This window comes from Gigantopelta aegis, chromosome 3 (genome assembly GCF_016097555.1).
Source record: "Gigantopelta aegis isolate Gae_Host chromosome 3, Gae_host_genome, whole genome shotgun sequence".
NCBI lineage: Eukaryota > Metazoa > Mollusca > Gastropoda > Neomphalida > Peltospiridae > Gigantopelta > Gigantopelta aegis.
The window spans coordinates 26,997,637-27,020,728 of NC_054701.1; the positions used below are offsets into that span (position 1 = coordinate 26,997,637).

The 23,092-nt window shown below is 34.7% G+C and overlaps 1 protein-coding gene across 1 annotated transcript in view; it reads left to right on the forward strand.

Moving 5' to 3' along the window:
• Positions 1-267: 267 nt before the first annotated feature.
• The window catches only part of LOC121367795 (centromere protein J-like), a 31,201-nt gene continuing 8,376 nt past the window's right edge, over positions 268-23,092 (forward strand). Inside the window, exons 1-15 of the mRNA XM_041492168.1 lie at positions 268-325; positions 10,266-10,356; positions 10,856-11,065; positions 11,559-11,677; positions 13,031-13,645; positions 14,334-14,379; positions 14,832-14,887; positions 15,195-15,437; positions 15,738-16,016; positions 17,552-17,680; positions 18,051-18,828; positions 19,531-19,661; positions 20,245-20,400; positions 20,984-21,087; positions 21,957-22,050. Of these exons, the coding sequence (XP_041348102.1) occupies positions 323-325; positions 10,266-10,356; positions 10,856-11,065; positions 11,559-11,677; positions 13,031-13,645; positions 14,334-14,379; positions 14,832-14,887; positions 15,195-15,437; positions 15,738-16,016; positions 17,552-17,680; positions 18,051-18,828; positions 19,531-19,661; positions 20,245-20,400; positions 20,984-21,087; positions 21,957-22,050 (3,054 nt within the window). The 5' untranslated portion in view covers positions 268-322. The remainder of the gene's footprint in view (positions 326-10,265; positions 10,357-10,855; positions 11,066-11,558; positions 11,678-13,030; positions 13,646-14,333; positions 14,380-14,831; positions 14,888-15,194; positions 15,438-15,737; positions 16,017-17,551; positions 17,681-18,050; positions 18,829-19,530; positions 19,662-20,244; positions 20,401-20,983; positions 21,088-21,956; positions 22,051-23,092) is intronic.

Here is a 23,092-nt window from a genome sequence, read left to right on the forward strand (position 1 = left end):
CCATAACAACAATATGCATGTCAAAATATTGGCCTTCGAAAGTGGGGAGGGGCACTGTCTCAACTCTGAATATAATACATTAATTATCCCGACTTAAAAATCAAATTAATATATTCGCGTTTTGGGGCTCTAGTTAGTGCAGAGATTCGATATGGACTGATATGATTTTGTTGCTCGGATTGGGAGCGAATTAACACGGTGCGAACAAGTTTGGGTTCTAAATGTTTTTAATATTCGAAGCGTAACAATAATACATTATTGGTTGTACTGTGTTTAAATATGGCGGAATACTGATACTCAAGTCGAATGTTTTAGAACAATTATGGTATATTTTGTCAAATTTTGATTGTTTTTATATGTAAAATATCAGGGTTAGCAGGTTTTTAAAAAATATCATTGTGTCTAACCATTTTATGCCTTAATTGTAGGCAGTTTCATTATATTCTGTGCATTTTAAATTTTACTTTTTGACAGTGCAAGTGTCAACATGTCCAAGTTGCAGACCTAACATTGATATTTTGAAAAGAAAATAACTGAACTTCCCAAATCTCGCTGTCTCTTTGGCAATTTTTAGTTTGGGCCTTCCAATATTTAGTCTACTGTTAATTAGAAAGGAATTATGTGGTGGGTTGGGTTTTTTGGGGTTTTTTTACCAAATAAAATATTCTGGCATCATATGTTTTCGATATGATAAGCAAAAAATTAAAATATAATAAAAACAAAACTTCGTACATACGGTACTACTTTACCTTTCTCAAGTCACATTAGTTTATTGTGAAAAACAGTGATAATTTCCCATGAACACCAAATTTTCCTCCAAAAACACTAGCTGCTAAGTCGTACAGGTGTTTCCGCTATATTTTCACAAACGTCATATGTTTTCGATAGTTTCATTGGCAGTCTATTTTTGTCCTTTTTATGGTAGTGAAGGGTCTATATTCTGTGCAATAATTTACATCAAAATCTTCTTTTGAACATAAAATCATATAAATTATTATAATGTTTGTAACTTGTAAAAAAATATTGAATAATCTTCAGACCAATAGACAGTGTTCATTTAAAACATATTTACATTATATTTTCGTCATAGGCTAATGTCTAATCCTCTTGTTATACGTATCAACGACACCTAAATTCAGACTGTCACCTTAAGTACTCTGACAGAGACACATAACTATATATTTTCAAAAAATCTAATTCCACCAAACCAACTTTATTTGTAGTAAATGTAAATGCACATGTAAACATGCCCCCACCAGAAATTACCGAAAAGATCTTTGCTGTGAATGACATAAGAGGTAACCCAACCAGCCTTCCATAAATGTTATTGTTCAGTGTAATGATTACGTGGTATATCGTCGAACTTTGGCAGGTCAGATGTCAGTGTTGCAGACGATAACTTTGCAGGGATTTGTGATACCTGGATTTTGCTATGTGAGGCATTTCATTAGTACCAAAATATTGCATTACGAAAAACTGATAACATGCACACTATTTATGGTATTATAATTAAAACATAAAGTTGGCAGCTTCACTTGAAGCATTTTTAATATTGTGAGGTAAAAGACACTTGGTTGTTTATGTTTAGGCTGATAGTGACGTAATATCTCGCATAATCTCGCGATACATGCAGTTACAAACAAAGTATCGAAAACATATGTCGATCGAAATTGTATGACGGTACAATAATATAAAAAAACGTGAACCGGGCTACCCCATAAACCAGTCTATTTACATTAAATTCTTTTTAAGGAATCTGTATATGATTGAACCATGACATCAAAATACTTTTGTTGAATTAAGAAAACCTTCCAAAAAAACTAAGTAGGTACATGATTAACCAGCGCTGCGTCATTAGAGCCGTGGGCATTATTAGCTGTGACGTAAAATCGCCGTTCTTCAAAACAGTTGCTATGAATAAAAGCATCCTGATTGGTTAATACGGGAATTACCCTGTATTGTGATGGCTTGTGGGTAGATGCTTTCATTGCCAAGTGCGGGGATTTTGAGAAAAAAAATGTCGGTGAAAAATTACAAAAGATATCACATTTTGAACATCCTACATCATAGAAATCATCAAAGTTCTCTTCTAAGATTAGCGTGATCCTTTTTTAAAACTATATGATCATTTTGTTTATATATTAATACATATTTTTATGAAGTTTGATCAATTTTGTATGTGGCGAAAGTAGTTTACGAAGTCGCAGAAAAAACTTAATTTTCCGAAATAGAGCAAATGTTCAAGGTTGCAATAATTCACTTGTATTATGAAATCATTTTCAAAATATATTTTAATATTGCTCAAACATTTATTATTAATGAATATGTGCCACAAAGTTGTAAAAAATGTTCTTATCTCAAGGGTATTTACAGATTATAAAATGGCCGTCTGAAATGTGAAAGGAAGCCATTTCAGGTTGATCGAGGCCACATGACCAGTTTCTCATTATTCATTGGTCCATTGGTAATGTTTACAAAACAAATCCACATGTAGTAGTAAAAGTAATTTGTTCTGATTTGATTTTTGTTAGCTGGAGAAAAATAAATCGGTACAATGAGTATTATTAATAAGAATAATTATTGTTATATACTGAATTTATTTTAAAAAATAACATTTTATGCTAAATTTGCCATACATTAAATTGATTAATAAGAATAATAATGAACATTATTTAAAATGTAATAAAAATTAATAATATATATTTTGTATTATGGGTAAATCATAATTAGCTCACACACACACACACAGACACATACACACACACACACAGATATACACATACAGACATACACACACACACACGCACATAGACACACGTACACACACACACACACACACTCACACTCACACTCACACTCACACTCACACACAGAGAAACTAGACTAGTCCATGATGCCACCACCAAGAAAAAAGATCAAACTAAATGATGATACAAGACCTGGAGTTCTTCGGGAATATTTAAACAATCATTTTCATTTGGTCCCTGCCGGAGATGAGCTTTTAAATGGACATGTGCTTTATTTATACCTGTTGAACAATTCTAGACTGTCAGAAACGGATGAATCAATTAAATGTAAGTTTTCGCAGGAACAAGCACTGTTTATACCCGTGTTAAAAAACTAAATAAGAGGGTTGGTGAACAAAACAGTAAAGAAGTTTAGAAAACTAAGCAATAAAAATTAATTTGACAGATTCAGTGCAATTTGCAGAACGGTTTTCAGTGACCTGCACTTTGCCCAGTGGACTATTCAGTCATGCAGATGAAGTGAAGGATCCATCATTAAGTACTGATGATGGAAAAGTTCTATCACCACATTTTGATGAGAATGTTCCACCAGCAAGTACATGTAAAATTTCCAAGTTACATTGCCCTTCATGTGACAGATTAAAAAAACATTGAAAATCAGCTATCCAACAGAAAGTAAACATGCGAAAACAACATATGATCGTGACCAACCTTCTTCGAACAAAACTGCATTAAAAAAAAGTGTAAGTATTAGAGTTTTAAATCAGAAAATTAGGAGAAAGGAAACACTGAAACCAACACGTTTACAAAGTTCTACATGTGCACATAAGGCCAAAGTCAAAAATTTTATAAGAAAGAACAAAAGATTAAAAGAAAAATGTTCAGATCAATTTGTGACCATTCAAAAAGAAACCAATGTAGAAATTGATGCATTGAAGAATAGACTGCAGTCAAAACATGAACAGATTGGCATATTGGAAGATGAAAATAATGTCCTAAAAGAACAGTTGAAAGGCAGTTTAGCAGTTGCAGACCCATTTCACAAAGAAGGCAGAACCTTTTCAACAGTTACTCGTCTGTTTGTATATGATGCTGTAGTCAACCAGGTTCCTACTGGCAACATACCCCACAGAAATACTATAGAAATGAAGGTGAGAGAGTTAAGTGTTATTTCCGAACTCATAACTGCAGAGGCTATACATGGAAACAGCGATTCAACATTGGGATTTGATGCAACAACACAAGAAGGAGTGCATGTGAACAGTGTCCATGTGACTTTCAAATCTGGTTGTCAAGGACCATGTTTAGTTATTGCTATCGATGAGTTACCTGGTGGAACAGCAGAAGACTACAAAGATCACATCTGCGATTCAGTAGACAATCTGGCTCTTGTCCATTCAGAGTTTTGAAAAACAAACTACCAGGAATCAAGGAAGTTGTTAATTAATAACATATCAAATACGTTGACAGATAGAGTGGCCTCTAATCATGCAGCTATTCAGCTAATTAATGAAGTGAGGAATAAAACACTGAATGAACTGAACTGCCACCTACATCCATTGGATACAATTGCCAGCACATGCAGATCATCCTTGAAGTCAGTAAAAACAATCAAAGGAAAACTGTATGGTACCGACTATATGGCTGCAAACATTGTTCTGCAAATGAACAAGGTCAGGTTCAAGGATGGCAACGGTGATCCACAGGGTTTCAAAACGTTCCTATATGACAACAAATTAGGACGGGGATTCATTTCAAGATACAGAGGCAATAAACTTCATATTCTGTTTAACATCAGTGGTAAGTATTTTGCATACCATGACCTCTTTCTTGGTTACTTGAAAACTGGCACACACCTTGGAGGTTTGCGATGCAGCTTGTTAAATGAATTTTCCCACCCTGTAGCAAAAACTGAGCTTCAGGTTTTGGGGTTGATTGGACAATTGCTGACTGGGCCCTGCATGAAAATGTTTTATACATCTGCTGAAACCGAAGTCCATCACATTGAAGGCATACAGATTGTTCAGAAAGTCATGGAAAGAATAAGAAATCAATTAAATCATCCTTCCATTGTGGTGTCATTGGGTTACGACTTCTTTGGGAATTTGCTTCCTGCTGAAGACAGCATACTGACCGCTCTTCAGCAGTAGCCATCTGATGAAGAGTTGTTTGGAGATATGATGAAAGCCTGCCTACAGTCTGTAATTGTTGTGCTTGAGAGGCAGTATGATAAATATTTCAAACTGGACATAACAGAGGAACTGCAGCTACAAACAGAATCGGCTAGATCCCACAACATTGATGCAGAAGAGGTAATGGGCATGTTTAGTGCAGCTCAACAGAAGGCACCTAATGCCACCATGTGTTAATTATCATCGAAGTTGAGGACACAAAAGAATAAAGTTATGGACTATTTGGATGATATGAGCTAGGAAACCCAAGAAGAAGTAATAAAATTTGCCATTACATTTGCCAGGAAGCAAAGAGAAAGAAAGAGGAAAAAACAGAAGGAAATCGCTGTTGAATTGTCAAAACGAACTGCACTGAAAAGAGAGAAAAAAAACATGAGCCAGTTAAATAAATTAGAAAAACAGCTGAAGAACATGGTCATTTCTGAAATTGAAAAACAATTTCCTGACCTTGGACCAGAAAAACTTGATAATTTGAAAGGCTTATTGGAAGGAAAGGTTGTTGGTAGGAACATTTGCCATGTATAGTATGACGGACTCAAAGACCAAATCTGTGTACAATGGAAGGATTGAAAAGGTTAAGAAAGGTGCCATCAAATATCGGGTTGCATATTGGGAAATAAATGGATCATACGATGATGCAGAGGACTTTGATATATAAAAATATGCTCTTGCTGTTGATCTGCTTTCGGATGATTTGGTTGTAAAATAATCGGCGCATACCTCACTAACTGATAATAATGATGACTTTTCATATTTTTGTTCAAAATGTACATATATTTTTATTGGTGAGAACTTTTCTACCAAGTTGAACACTATGGAATCACCTGCTTCACATTTAACTCAAACTGGTGCCTGGGTGAGAACACTACATTCCACACCTTTATAAACAGTATTGGGCATTTTGTCCTGGCACCCGGATGAGTAGCCACCATTAGAACTTGCTTTAGCAATATGGTCTCATCTGGGGGTCGGGGCACCCACCCCCTTCTTATTGTAGTTAACTGTATGTAGTTAGGAAAACAATCTAATATATATATTATTTTTTTTTTATATTTTTATTTTTATAAACAGTATTGGGCATTTTGTCCTGGCACCCGGATGAGTAGCCACCATTAGAACTTGCTTTAGCAATATGCTCTCAGCTGGGGGTCAGGGCACCCGCCCCCTTCTTATTGTAGCTAACTGTATGTAGTTAGGAAAACAATCTAATAATATATATCTATATGCTTTCATCTGGGTGTCATCTGCTGTCCTTATAACTGAAGAATATGCGTATTGCTTATAACAGTATCGAGGAAGAAAATGTATAATTATTTAGTTGCAAAATAATAATATTTGCTTATAAATGTATTAACTAATGAGATAATAGAATTTTGAGGTTCAATGGTCGTGGTATTGAAGGTATTTTCAAATATCGAGATCTTTAAAAAAACATTAGGCAAAATTTTCATCGCGAGGAAATTTATGTACTTTCATATTGATATTTTAATTAACTTATTAATTAATATTTCAAAAATAGTGAATTGAAACCAAGTGTATTATAGTGTAGTTTCTATGTGCTGTTGGTACTGAAAATTTTATGAAGATATGTTTATTATTAAGAAAGTTATCACAATTAATCTACTTAACTCTTGATAAATGGGTCACGCCTTGTTCTATGTAATTACCTGAAACAGAAGGAACGATAATTACCCTAATTGACGTTACATAAATATTGATAACTTTCTTAATATTTGTCATAGAGACAAACTATAAACATCATTTTAAAGTAATTTTCTTGCTCTTTTCAATGGTTGTAGTTGCATTGCTATATGAGGAGATTTTTTTCTTGTCACATACCTAAAGTAAGTGCACAAATGAGGAAAATACAAACTAGACATTCAAAATATTTTTAATCATGTATAGGGAAATGTATATACGACCACCATTTTGCACTGTATTAAATGGCATGTAGTATTAAACAAACTTAATTAAAGATGTTTCACACTGCAGTCATTGTCAACAGTGTTCGAAATAAGCACTTGTCTGTTTGTCCTGACAAGTAAAAATCTGCTCGGACGAGAAAAATGTACCTAAATGGTTGTCCAGTGGACAAGTAAAACCTTTTCAATGCAGTTTAATTTTGAGCTATCAAAAATACAGTCCTTGTACTTTAATAAAACAAAACATTTATTTGGACAAGTGAAAACATTGCTAGACAAGTAGATTTTTCGATGTACTTGTCCAGTGGACAAATGACTCAAGGCTATATGTATCTAGCCGGAGTACTCGGTCTATGAATATTAGGACAGTTAGATAGCTCTCTGCCATCAGAGATAACTGTATAGCGAAAATACGGAATGGTTGCTTACCACACGGTAGGCAAAGATTCCCGCTCTAATGCAACAAAAATGTTATGCTTGATGCTAAATATCTTTACATTGATAATATTCGATGATACATTCATACAAACACTACAGGAATAAACCCCTTTCAATAATGTTCCAGTTAAATACGTAGGTGCTAACAGGTTTCTTCCTCTATTGCTTGATGGCAGAGAATGATCATAACCGTCCAAATGTTCATCTAGCTCTCAAATGCCAGAATACTTGGGCTAACATGTATCATACTTGCAGTTTCACTTACAATCCATGGTAAAAGTTCCTCCCATACCCCGTTAGTGAAAATTTATCTCGACCGCTAGATGGGAATGAAGTTTCAAAAATAAATTAATAATTTTGTTTTTGTTTTTTTTTTTAAACTGCATGACCTACCCTATTTTATCATGTTTGATTCTAAACCATTGTCCTGTTTTCGGTTTTGCACCACCCCCCACTCCCCATCCCCGCTCCCTCATCCAGAGTGGGTATATAATGTAATAAACTCTTCTCTCTAACCACCAAAAACAAAGAATTTAATATACAAAACAATGTAACATAATAATGCATGGTCTTGTTCAGTGTATTTGATAGTGAATTGTCACCAGGAATGGTGATGTCAGTTGCTCAAGTAGCCTACAGGGCAATATATCCCATGTCAGACAGATGTCAACAAATATATTGACAAGATTTAACTTGTTAATTGATAGACAAAAAAAATAATTATCTTGTACAGATGTGAAATGTTATCCAAACTACACAAATTAAACAGGTCAAGCTGGTTCTGTTATTGCATTCCCTAATTGCCAACATCCCTATCTCAAGTAAGCGAGGCATTAAATTAGAAGACAATAGATAAATAAGACAAACACAGTAATTCTAAACATGACTGGGGTTGTACAGATATTGTTGTGTACATCAGGCCTCGAAATTTGGTGTTAAAAAGGCAGGCTATGGTAGCCTTTAAAAATCTAGAAAATGAATGGCACCAAGGATAACCTAAAAGGCACAAAGGCTACTTTCATACATTTGCAAAGGGCACCAATGCAGTTTTATTTAGGAATTGGAGCGGAGCAGATAATTTTACCATGCTCATATACCACAAAGGTTATGAGCATGTCTGTCCCGCGTCCCGTCCCTGGATAGCCAGGAATTGGTCATTCATCAATAAATCAATGTGTTCTAGTGGTGTCGTTAAAAGAAACTTTAACTTTTTAATAGTGTCGTTAAATCCAACTTTGGTGGCGAGAGATTAAGACGTATCTGGGGTCCTTGAACAAAGACTGCTGCTGTTCCATCTCATTACAACAGGTAATGGATCAAGTCCACTGGTTTCGGACCATCTGAGCAAGTTCTAAGAGGATTACCCAAATGACCCATTTAACTATAGAATAAAAAAAAATGTGTGGAGGGAAATCCCAGTCTGTCATGTGACCTTATCCATAAAAACAGAAACATTGTCAGAGAACAAGTTGGCCTATTTTCGGAAGTATTTTTTCAGCATTTACAGAGTATTTAAATCAATAAAAAATATGTTAAATGGGGGTTGGGGGTGGGGTGGAGTGAATACTGGTATACAAAATAAACAATTTGCATTATTATTTTGGGTGCTTTGATTTTTCAAATGATTGTTTGCAATTGTGATAATTGGGTTTTTTCTTTTATACCACCGCTTGATATCACTTCAATACTTGTCGGCCTTAAGTCCTGGACTCGATCACTAGCATTGTCAGAGACTGAACCCAGCCTTGACATACCTAAATGTTGAATGAATATGAGCATGACAAATCTGTTTGAAACTGGAATCATCAACCCGTGCACTTATTAATTACCAGGGTAATTGGTGACCCACAAGATCGCATGACAGTACGGTAACATGTTTGTTGTGATTACATGGTTTTTATTACAAGCTGCCAAGTACTGTAGGCCTACAGAGGAAAATGTATTGTATAATCATAACTCCAGTTATCTCGTACATTATCAGTTTATTTTCCAAAAACAATCAAGTATTTTTCGAATGTCACATGAACATAGCAGGAGATCATCGCGGATGTTTTGCACATGAAAAGTAGAGGTCATTAGAAGAAGCAATGGTAAAATTTTCGTTGTTGGCTACTGGTCTAACAAGTACCAATGATATATAGCATTTGTTAATGTATATAAACTAATGAGAATAGATAGCCTAATAAATGGAATATTCAAGAATTGTTTTTTTTTACATAAACAGTTCATATTTATTTCAGTGTTTCAATTAATTGCGAATAAATTAATTTGGGTGATTTTAGCAATGGTCCGTCCGATAATAAACATTAAAAAAGTTTTGGCAATTTTTCTCCCAATTCCTTCCGTTGTTTTTCTGATTCTTTCAGCCTTTGTTTTCTTGTAGGCATTTTTTATTTGGAAACAAAATTGAGCCGTGGGAATCTGTTTTGGCAATACACATATTTTATTTCATGACGTTATGACACGTTAAAAGTTTCGGCAATTCACAGAGTTTTATCATTTGTAATTTATCATTTGTGATGTTCGATTTTCAGTTATAATACATGACTAAAAAACTGTATACAAAACTCTACTGGGGAACATTGAATTTGTCCTTGTTTTATTTTTTTTAAAACCCAAAAGAAACTTGATCCGCCAGTTAGGATTAAACACATACACAAAAGGGGCACCACGGCAGATATTTATAAGGGCACGGTTATTCATAGCCGTAAAGTAACTGGCATTTTTGAGGCAACATGGCAAAGGCACAAGGCAGTACGGCAAATGCTGTGGAGCCATCGTGAATTTCGAAGCCTGGTAAATACTGATTTGTTTTTTCCTTGAAAGTAGAGAAAATGTTAAGTTAGTTTAACGAGATAATTAAACAATAGTACCATGCATCAAATGTACATGTAAACAAATTCCAATTTGATGCACATGTTTTTGCCAGTTTAATTCAATTTAATTTCAGAACAATTTAATTTCAGAGCAACATATTAATGGATACTGAATTTATCAAGTCTGATCAGATTCCAGCATCTAGTAATCATGGAGATGTGGAAAATATTGCTAATGGAGGTATGTATAACAATGCACTAAAATAAAACCAATTTTTATATAAATATGTTATAACTCACAAAGGAAACAACTTGCTTAAAGATAACATATGTATGTGATGAATAGAACATAATTTAATGCACTGAAATATAACATAATATGCCATATTATTGAACCTTTTAACCAATTTATTATTGAGAGTACAACTCAAAGAAGTTCAGATCAGATGTCATGAATTAAAAAATATATATTCCACATTGTGAGAGATGAAAAATATCCAGTGGGCATCTCTTCTACTTCACTACATTAAAATACAGTTACAACTACTTTGTTTTAGGCAATGCATTTCTATTCAATATCAATAAAAGAACCACCTAGTTTAAGTATGGGAACAGTTAATGCAGCGGCTGTTTTAGTCCTATTTCACTTGACTAATTATAAGAATAATAACTGGTGTATTAAATCTATATAGTCAGAGTATGGTGAGAAAAAATAAAGCCAAACTTAACATTTGTTTCAGATACCACACTGGATCTTCTAGAGCAGAAACAGGCTCAGGAGCAAGCTCGGCTGTTGCATCGATTCCGAGAACTCCGGCAATGGCAGCTGAAGCAGCAAGAACAGTTAATGCAACAGCAGCAGCAACAACTGGAGGGTCTGAGGAAGGAGCAGATCAAAGTTCAGTCCATATTGACAAAACAGAGGGAGACACAGTGGGGAGCTGGCAGAGGTATGTTACGTTAGTCTAATATTGTAACTGAAGGTCTGAAGTTGGTATTAGAAGAAGATTATATTGACATGTCTCATGAATTTCAGATCTAATTTTGCATAACCCATTTGTCGTTGACAAATTAAATTTAAGACATAATTTATTTGGTTATGACTGGTTACGAAAAAAAAAGAAATGGGATACCTGATTTATTTTTGCTTAAACCATATATGTTTAACACAGATATTGAATTCTCAGGCCTGCATTTGCAGAGAACCACTTATTTGTTTAAGTACTAAGTGATCAAACTAGAAATAAATGTTTCTGTAATGAGATATTCTTAAATCATATATTAAATAGTTCAGTGTAGTGTAGGTTTTACTGTCCATGCAAAGTGGATATTGCTATCACTTGAGAAATAAATTCATTGTTTTAATAATTACTTTTTCAGTGTAAAACTTCACTACAGACCATTGTTTAAATGTTATGTGTATTATTGAATTCCATTTGACAGTTAAACGACGAAGCTTGAGTCCAGCAAGAACACCACCTCGAAGACAGATTAACCAAAGAGATCTTGTGACATCACTATTGTCAATGGCATCGCAGATAAATGAATTTGACCAGCAAGTTGTAAGTATTTTATAACTTTTTGACAAATTATAGTTTGGTGATATCCATTCATGGCCCTGTGTGACTGACATGTATGTAGGCCTATTCTCACCATACCCTCTTTCACCCATCCTCCTATTAAGTTATGAGGTTGTCTAAGATGATACACTACTGACACTAGTATAACGTATGAATGCCTAAGTTCCATTTAAACAAAATAAAATCAATTTTTTTAAATGTGTAAAACATGTCTTCTAATTGCATAGTTCTGAAGACCACTATTTGAATACTAAAAATAGCTGTATCTATTTTTGTGATACCCCCGGTAGGTGTGTTTTGAAGAATGTTACCAAACTTTGCCTTTATTCCACAACAGTAACAATAATTATTGACTTGGGTATCACGTGACAAGGCCAGATGACATTTTGAGTGAGGTCAATAGTAAACAAATACAAGCATAAATTAATAAAAAAAATTATTTGTATTTAATCAATGAATAGTTTCTAACATCAAACCTACATGTTTGATATAGATTATAGTAGACATTAATTTTGTAAACTAAAATTTGACTGATTTGAAAAAAAGAAAAACGGCATATTCTTGAATATAAGAAAATGCACTTATATATACTAGTATGTAGCATTTGGAAGTTAAGTTGTGTATTTGAAAAATCAAATGAAAGTTCCAGGGATGTGAGAGCTACGCGGAAATGCGCTTTTCCATTTCATCTAAAAAAACAAAAACATGATGTTCAATACTGTTGATCACACAAAGTTCATTTGCATTTTTTCACGGTTTCAAGTTTATGATGTGTGCCTTATATTATAAGTTCTAACCAGTTTAGATTTGTTACCATTGAATGCAATTTTGGGCAGTTCCAGTGGTTGCAAACAGTTTGCAGTAAGCTTTTTTGTTCCAGCCCCTCTCACATCCCTGAAGTTCTTCAAATTAATTCAACAAATTCTATGTTTAATAAATCAGTATGTACACAACGATATCTGCTCAACATGGAACCAAAAATTATTTTGACGGAGGTGAAGATATTATAATATGATAAGCTGCATCCTTAGTTTAAATAACTGTTTCTTACAGTGGGTTTGATGTGGCCCAACTTGATGTGTGGTCAGTCTAGGATTGATCCCCGTCGTTGGGCCATTTGGGCTATTTCTCGTCCTACCTAGTGGTATGTGCTGTTCTGTCTGTGGGATGGTGCATATAACAAGATCCCTTGCTACTAATAAAAAAATGTAACCGGTTTCTTCTCTAAGACTGTATGTTTCAATTATCAAATGTTTGACATCTAATAGCCAATGTGTGCTCTAGTGGTGTCATTAAACAAAACAAACTTTGACTTTTAACTTTTGTTTCTTACAGGTGCCATCATCCTCGTCTCTTCCTCTTCCTGTCATGTATGCTGAACCACAGACGAACGAAGATGACGCTGCCACAAACCCAGAACTGTTCAGCAATCCTGATGACTCACACACTGGTGGTCGAGACATTGAAGTCGATCTTCAGTCAGAGGACGGCATGTTCCCACTGCATGAAACCGACTCCGATCAGAGTGAGGCATACAGAAATGTGTTTAATATCCGTGACTCTGCTTCAGAGTTCAGTGTGGGGACCGAGAACGAGTATCCACCGCCAAGGACTAATGCTTATTCACCTGAGCAGCCAAGTCTGGAATTCTTACGAACGCTGACCGCGGATGACATGAATTCTTTACAGACTATTACAACATTGCAACATATGTTGCAGACTGCCACACCAAACACTCTGCAACAAATGTTGGGAATTCTCCCACAGAAGATGCCAAATTCTCAAATTGCCTCGGAACTGTTGCATCCTGATCCTGAGTTGGGTCAGGATAAGAATATGAATTGTTTTCAGGAAGCCGGTGTATTGCAGGTTGAGAAATCACCGGGTCAAGACGTGTTGGATGAAGAGGAAGAACCAGAATCTCAAAATATCACTGTGAAAGAAAATGAGGTATATATGGTTTAATATTTATTGCAAAGAATTTTTGTTGTTCTGATTTTATTACATGTTTATAAATGTTCCGTTTGATTGAAGTGCACAAGGATACTCAAAGTCATTCTTTTTAAGCATGTTTATTAAACTGTGTATCAAGTTACAGTGAAACCCCTCCAGACCGAACACCCTTGGGGTCAGGACAGATGTCCAGTTTTAAGGGGGATCCGGTTTAGAGAGGTTAAGTTCTGTCTTGGTTTTTAAAAAGGGACTCTGTAAAACATCCGCCTTTGAGGGAATTCCGGTTTACTGAGGGTCCGGTTTTGAGAGGTTTCACTGTATTTGAAGGTTTGTATACTGAGAAATAAACAATTTAATGAATAATACATTGAATTTATATTTTAAAATTATGGCTGGTTTTGCAATGATGGTGGTTGATTATTAAGTTCCTCACTACTGATCAATTTCCGTTTGTTGTTTTTAACCTGTCAATCTAGATTACATATATTATCTGTTTGTTTTTATTTTATACGTCGGCTTACGTTTCTCCATATCTTATAAAGGATTTTGAAACATAACCTACATTATAAATACTATAAACTATTATTTTTTATTAGTTTAAAAAAACAAAAACAAAACAAACTTTACAAATAAAGTTTTTAAAAATGCCTGCCGGTTGTGTTTAATTTGTACTTTTTGTTGACAGAACACTGCTGGATTTGATGATAGGCCAATCATATCAGGTATTGGAGGTAAAGTAAACATCTTTCATCTGTATCATTTATATATCAATAGGATTGTGCATTTGGTTTCATTGGCTCGTCAATTAAAATGTAAAATTACAAGTGATATGTGTCACTATTGGTCAAAATAATTTCGACCAAAAAAATGTTTTGCACACCTTAGTTTTACTATTCTGTAAAATTTCAGATAAGATTGTTGTCTAAAAAATATGAAATATCAGTCTACAGTATTACTTCTAACTTTGTTTAAATAACATGATTAATAAGAAATGTTCAGGTTTGTTAGAAAAAGTGTGTTTTGTTGGTGGAAGGTGACTAGCCTGTTATAAATGACTGGCTGGTTGTTTATCATGGAAATGTATACATGTGTTTGCTTGAACTTAATATATTATTGACAGAGTTGAACAGTAGTGAAATGGAGAAACATCCGGTCTTACTCTGTCTTGTTTTGTTTTTTGAAGGAAAGAAATCATTTGAACAGTTGCTTGAAGAAGAAATGTTAGCAGAAGAGGAAAGGGTACATAATTACATATTATAGATAATTATTTCAATTTTTTGCCTGTCATTAATAAAAATGTTTTATATATCAAAATATGGTTGGTAATACATTAATTATGTTTTGTGAGTGACAGCATTTTACTAAATTTTATTTGTAGAGGTGGGTACTAAAAGACATAGCCTTTCCTATCTACTCTTGTGGGATAGTGTCTGAAGCAGTGTAATATATTCTTTAAAACATATTCTCATTGATGTGTTGTTTTTACATGTGTGTGGAGGTATTCATTCCTGCAGTGAAATAGTAAAGACAATATTTCATTTTGCAGTTAAAGAATGCTGAGAAATCACCTAGTCAAAGTAAAAAGCCTTTTTTGAGGAAAGGTCAAGGTCTTTCTAGGTTCAACTACCAAAAAAATGGTCCAGTAAAGACGAAAGTTAAAATTGACAGCAAACGGAAGTCGGTGGAACCTGGTGCAAGCTTTCCGACAAATGAAAACCAAAAAAGACGCATCGATCAGTCTACACATAGAGATGCTGCAGGGAATCAAAAACAAAAGAAGGATAGCAAGGTATTATGCCATGTTTGTGGTGAACATTAACCATTAACTTTTTCTTTGTTTTGTTTTTTCACAATTATTTTGTTTGTTTGTGGGTGGAGGTGGTAGTATTGTGTGTGTTTGGGTTTTTTTGTTTTCTTTTTTAAAGCTAAAATTCTTGTTAATTTCTTTTACTAAAGGTCTTGTTGATGAATTAATATGCATGTTGCAAATATGTGCCAAAAATAAGTAAAGGAAGATATCGAGATATATTCTTTAATTAATTTTGTCAATAAAATGCATTTATATTGTCTTCTTATTTATTCTTTTCAGATAATCGATTCAAAACCTCCCCAACCATCACAGAAAACTGGAAAATCGGCTCTAACAAATTCCCACAAACTGTTAAGCACCAAACACACTGAATTTGAAAACAAGCCTGTTAGAAGTACAGCCACACTGCCCCACCAATCAGTTCCAACACAGTCAACCCCAGTGAAGCCCGAGAGTGTGCCCAGTGTTGAAGGGATGGTGCATGTGGATGCCATGTCTGAAACGGCCATTGATATGGATGAACCATCTTTCTGTGTCAAAGGCAGACAGAATGAAAAAGTGAGCCTGATTAATATAACATTCATCATCATTTCTTGTCATGCCTAGTGGCATTTAGGGCAGCAACTAAGTTCGTCTACGCCAGTCTATCCCTTGCCAATCTCTCGATGGTGCCCATATTGTGTCCTGTCTCCTTCATCTCTATTTCCACTGTTCAGCGCCATGTTGTTTTTGGACGTCCTCTCTTTCTTTTCCCTTCAGAGGTCCAGCGCACTGCAGTTCTAGTGATAGATGTGTCTTCTTTTTGGAGCATGTGGCCAATCGAAGTATCTTGAAGAGTTATCAACTCACAAAAAAACCCATTCCAGAGCAGAGATAAATACTATCATTTTATTTTATATTAAGGACTTCCAAAACTTTATACTCTCTCATAAATTTATTTGTTGCTAGAAATGCAGTCATAAAAGCTTGTAGAACAGTTACAACTCCCAATAATAGCTGTATTAACAATGTGATGTGACTTGCACCTTAGACTCAAATTTAGTTGCATGTTGTCTTGCTCAGGTTTCCTAAAATAATTGAAGTGATAACTTATCATAAGCAATCATAATAACTGTCAAGCCTGTACCTTAATTAGTATGTAAAAGAGGTTAACAACAATCTTGACAGGTAACCCTGTCTTGTGAATCATGAGTAATATCTTTGTAAAAGCGAATATACTGTCACTACCACTTAAATGTATGAGTCACGACAACCTCGGAGGATAAAATACAAGATCAAAACATATCAAACATTAAATCATTATTTATTTATTATTGGTAAAAACCCCCATCAGAAACCTATATGTGGGACAGACAGAAGGACAGAGATGAAACCTAATGTCCCGTCCGGATTTGACTAGTAGGGGACTAATAATACCCGCAAGTGGCCATTATAGCTAGCTTTACAGTACTTATATCCACTGATGTATCCACTCCTACCTAGCAAAATCCCAGGGAAAGATGTTTGTTTAGCAAACTCAAGATGTATTATGAATTAACTAATATGTCCGAAAAAGTATAGTTAACTATGAACCTGGAGGAGATGAGGAGTCTGAATGATTTACCGAGCTATTTTAGACAAACGCTTCACAAAATGAGCTAAATCCTGCCCCAATTTAGTTTGTATGACTTTTTAAGTAAGAAAATAGTGGTATAAGTAAGTCAAGCTTAACTCAGGTTTGTCAGTGCTTTAGATGCTACTAGTATACTAATGGAAAGAAATAAGGGAACACATCAATTTGTAGACCAAATTTAATTCACTACTAGCGTAGCAATGTCTGTATTTCATACCAAGTTGTAATGTGGATTGAATGTCTGTAGTGTTGAATGTGCTGCCTATATGTTTCCAGTCAACTTCTGACAATATGAATTGATTTTTTATGCAGTCATTATTTCCTGTTGCTATTTGTGTGATCCTTTATTTCTTTCCATCAGTATATTTATTGCTTTATGGGAGAGAAATAATAATCTGGGTAGTGTTTTTTTCTTTCTTTCATTATCATAGTTGTTTCTGTATGGGAAATCTACATTATCATGTTGTTGTTGTTGACACAGGTTGAAAAGCAAGAGCTGGAGGTGTTTGAATTGTTTGAGGACTTTGCAGACAACGTGTCATTCTGTAGCAACTCCTCTGTTGTAGTCAGACTGATGGAGAAGGATTGGCAGAAGAAAAAAGGAGTTAATGTAGGTGTCATTTTGCTTTGTTTCTTTGTCAAAAATGTTATAAACTACATCAGGTTGATACCTTAGAAACAAACCAGGATTCTGAATTTAAATAACAGGTGCTGATAACAATTAACAGACGTGTATGTTTGACGAAGTTGATGCTTGTAAGATAAAGTAATTTTTACTAGAGTATTTATATATTGTTCTGTTGTTTTGGTAACAACAATAGCAACAAATAAGGTCTAGTTTCCAAATAAAAATCTCATTAACAACCACCCCAAAATATTTTTAAAACATGCTATGTTTCTAATTTATTGAATATTAAAAATATTTTTACAAACTTTTTCAAACATTTTTATAATATTAATCTGACCTATTTTAATCATAGGTGCCAGTTGAAGAGATGAAAGCTATCATTCAAGAAAAATTGGCCCAGAAACAGAAGGAGGTCAAAATGAACGAGAAAAGTGTCCAAGAAGAGACCCCGGTGGTTGATAAGGATGACACTCTTAATGCCAGTGACTCTGACTCCTCCGACGACACTCTGACCGATTCTGACAGCAGTTACACCACAGACAGTGGACAAGACGAGAAGACGGACGGACAGCAAGACAAACAAGAGGAGCATGATTATAGTGTGTCTGACATCTCTCAAAATAATAACATGCAAACTGGGATATGTTTTGTTAATAATGGCACAAATACAAGGACGTCTGATAATGAAATTAGGATGCCAGTATCCCTATCCCCGTCAAAATCTATTACCCGAAAAATTGCTAGTAAAGACATTAAGAGTGGGACTTTAACAGATACCCATTCATTGCTGAAGAAGTTGTCTCAGAATTCGGGTTCATGGTTTGGTGCTGCAAGAGAAAACCCAGATGTTGACAACTTCAAGCCAGGTCAAACACATTCGGCATTTTCCTCTGAAAAGTTGAACGGTAATGCTGAAGAGGCTAAAAAACATTTTGTTAGCATGCCTCAGCTGAATGGTAGAGGGGATAGTGATGATGATGATTCTGTTAGCAGTGATGAAGTAAAGCATCAAGTTATGACTCGGCCTGTACAAGACAGAAATGAAAATGCTATGAATGATGATGAAGAGGATCAATTTGATGATGATGAGGAATGGACTAACTCTGCACCAAAAGTTCCAAATGGACGAGGTAATTTTATAAAAATCAGGGGCGAGACTTAGCGCAATAGTACAGCGCTCGCTCGATACACGGTTGGTGTGGGATCGATCCCTGTCGGTAGGCCCATTGGACTATTTCTCATTCCAGCCAGTACATCACGACTGGTATATCAAAAGCCGTGGTATGTACTACCCTGTCTGTGGGATGGTGCATATAAAAGATCCCTTGCTGCTAATCAAAAAGAGTAGCCCATGAAGTGGTGACAGCGGGTTTCCTCTCTATATCTGTGTGGTCCTAAACCATATGTCTGATGCCATATAACCATACATACAATGTGTTGAGTGTGTTATTAAATGAAACATTTCTTTCTTTTTTATATAAAAATCAAGTTATGTGTTTCAATTGTCATTTTATCCACCTTCCTTCTATCTTCTTAACTTAAATGTTTTAGTAGTATTGTACATCAGCACTCAATATGAAAAACCAAAAGTAGGTGATCCTGAAGGCACAGCAGAGGATGGATGGGTTAAAATGTGGGAAATCAGCAGTTTATCACAGAAATCCAATGGTATCGGCTGAAAATATACATGCTGGTACCAAGATATAATATTAGATGTAATATTATTGGGATATAAAAATCAAGTTGCTGAGTAATACCAGAACAATATCGTTATGCTAGAATTTGGAGTTGAAAGCTCATTGGGTCACTATCAGTTTATTGGTTTATTTCAGATTCAGGAATAGATTCAACAGAGCAAGCATCTAACCCATCTAGTACACCCCCGACATCTCGGTTGGTTGCAAGGCTGTTTCCTAAGTTAAAGGAAGCACAACAAGCAAAGCTACAACAGAAGCAACAGCAAGTATGTCTTTTCATCATGTTTACATGCAGATACCAGTATTGGTGTATCTATATCGCAGCTAATTTTACTACAACCACTCACTAATTACATATTGTTAGCACTAACTTAAAAATGTAATAATTTTTCATCAAAGTATTCCTTAATAATGAAATGAAAAGTTGTTTGTGGCTGTATATAACTGTGGTTATTAGATATCAACATACCGTAATTGTGATATTTGGTTTGAATAATAAGCAGATAAAGCCTAGTTTGTAACTGTATTTTGTTCAAAAGAAATGACAGACAGATATCAACTGGTTTTCTTTACCAAGCTATTTCACATGACAGGTGGAATAGAATTAACTCATCATAGTAAAGCTAGGTAAAAAAAAACCCAATTATTTTACAGTGATTCAGAAATATTTTGTTTTTAATATTTGGATTAGCAATAATTGTTAATTAATTAAAAATCAATTTCAACTACTATTTACCATATAGGATTGTGTAGAGATTTCTGAAATTTGCAATGGGAATCACTATGCGAAACTGAACAAAATGTTTCCTGTGTTTAGTTTGTTTTGAATGATGTGTGTTATTTTTCCAGGATCAAGACAAGCTGCAGTCTGCCACTAATGCAGGCCTAGGTGAGGGACTTCAGTCCAAAATCTTACGGGACAAGCTCATTGAACTTGAGAAGGAGATTGAGAAGTTTAGAGATGAAAATGCAGCATTAGATAAACTCCACAGAGAAAGGGAAGAGGTAACCTTTATTTATTTATTATGCTGTAGTTTTCTTCTTCTTTTTTATATGCCCAGCTGTCATGTTGTATTATGGTATGGCATTGTCCATCCATATATTAGTTTGTAAGCTTTTGGTTTCCAGGTATATCTTTCTTTTCAATTCATAAAGGATCATCAGACCTTGTATGCAAGTACATCTTGGGATGGCTGTGTGTTGTATACGACCTACTTTTCACACATTACTGCATATTAAAGGAAACCCTTGTCCAAGTCATATCCTCCTTACCAATTCATATAATACATTCAAAATGTGTGTGCTTCTCTATCAAACTCCTTACAGGCATATCATGTACCTTACTCGTAATTGTGTTTCCTTTTCATTTATTGTTTATTTAATGTGATACAATGAGTGTTACATTGCTCTTTGATATCCTGTGTGATTGTTAATAAACATTGTGACACCAGGATTAGTTTCTGATATTATGTAATAATTATAATAAAATTGTGCATAAGAAAATGTAGAATACCGTGAAATGTTACCTTTATATAATAACTGTAAATAATATATCAATATGGACTTATATGCAAACATTTGTTTTAAGGGTTTGAATAAACTGAAAAAAGAAATCAATAATTTTGAAAAAGAAAAAGCAGATGAACTGAGGAGATTGGAGGAGTTCAAGACTCAGGAAATGAAGAAAATACGGTTAGTGATGTGTAAAATGTTAACAATTTAACACTTTGTTATGTCCCTATATGTACACAAAGAGGAAAGGAAAAGGAACAAGTTTTAGCTTACTAAACCATGTGCTTGATCCCATAAAATACCTTGAGTAATACAAATAGGTTTTGTTTTTTTGTCGGAAAATGTCTTATGAGAGGGAAACTGCACTTACATAGAATACATAACTTTTCTTTCACTTATCTTTCAGTTTATTTTTCAGTCTTATTCCAATAGGTGGGTTTTTTGCTGATTTATGTACTTGTATAAAAAATAAATAAATATATATATGCAGGGCTCGAACTTAACAATGGCATCGATGGCAATTGCCATCGTTGATATATAAATTGCTATAGGTAGAGACAGGGTTAGCTCTGGTGTTTGCCAATTGCAAATTTTAAAAACAATTGGCGAAATTTATTTTAATTTGTCGAATAAATGTCTTGTTGTAATTGTAAAAAAATTTTGAAAATACCTGGGCTTTTGCCATTTTTAAAGTTTTAAACAGATGATTTGGCAAAAGTTTCTGATCATCCATAGCTAGCCCCAGCTCTCTAAAAGCATCACTTTTGTGCTATCAGTAAAGCTCCTCAACAGTGGCAAAATGTATGCACATTTGAAATGTGTCTTCATACAGCAAAGTAACCTTTCAAGACTTCATGTTTATTTGCTGCAAATGTCTCTTTTTAAAAAAATTGCCATAGGTAGGCAGTTTCACCTGTGGCAGTTCTTTTTAAAATTTCTGTGGGAGACTAATTCTTAAATTCGAGCCCTGAATATGCAGGACAGTATATAAGTAACATTTAGGTTTAATATCTGTCTGTTTGAGCCATGATATACTTTATAATTTGCAGGCACGAAAGAAAGATGTTTATTAAATATCAAAAGGCTGTCCGTGCCATGCCAGATAAGAAGGATCGCGAGGAAATTGAAATGTTACGGACAGAGGCAAGTTTTGTGTTCAGGAGTGACTGCTTTGTTTTTTTGTGCAATAGCTGATATTTCTATCACAGTACACTGTTTGTGTTCCATTCTGTGAAATAATTGTTATTAAGTTATACTAATAATGTTAATAACTATTTAGGAGCAGAACATCTCCCTGTGGTAAAGCACTCACTAATGCGATAGTGGGCCTAATGGGCTATTTTAAGTAAAGGCCATGGCCTGTACTATGCTGTCTGTGGTATGGTGTATATAAAGTAGTGGTGGCAGTGGGTTTCCTCTCTGTGGTCCTTAACTGTATGTCCTCTGTCATTTAACTGTAAATAAAATTGTGTTGAGTGTGTACTTAAATATAATATTTCTTTCTTTCTTTTTCTTTTAATAACTCTAATAAATTTTAATATTTGAGATGAACTAGAATAGTTATTAACTTATTGTGTTGTAACTTGATTAATTTGGCTAACATTTTCATGCATTTATTTTCAACTTGTTGCTTGTTTCATTAAAAAAAGCCCACACAATCCCCCCCCCCCCCCCCCCCCCCCAAAAGAAAGAAATGTTTTATTTAACGACGCACTCAACACATTTTATTTACGGTTATATGGCGTCAGACATATGGTTAAGGACCACACAGATTTTTTAGAGGATACCCGCTGTCGCAACTACATGGGCTACTCTTTCCGATTAGCAGCAAGGGATCTTTTATTTGCACTTCCCACAGGCAGGATAGCACAAACCATGGCCTTTGTTGAACCAGTTATGGAATCACTGGTTGGTGCAAGTGGTTTACACCTACCCATTGAGCCTTGCGGAACACTCACTCAGGGTTTGGAGTCAGTATCTGGATTAAAAATCCCATGCCTCGACTGGGATCCGAACCCAGTACCTACCAGCCTGACAAACCAAACAAACCCCAAAACATCAGCCTTTGTTGAATAGAAAAACTGATAGTTACATTCCTTTTTTCTTTTATGAAAAGCTGGAATGGTAAGACTTTTTGGTGTCTTATAACACTTCTAGGAATTTACGTGATTTTGATAAGAACCTT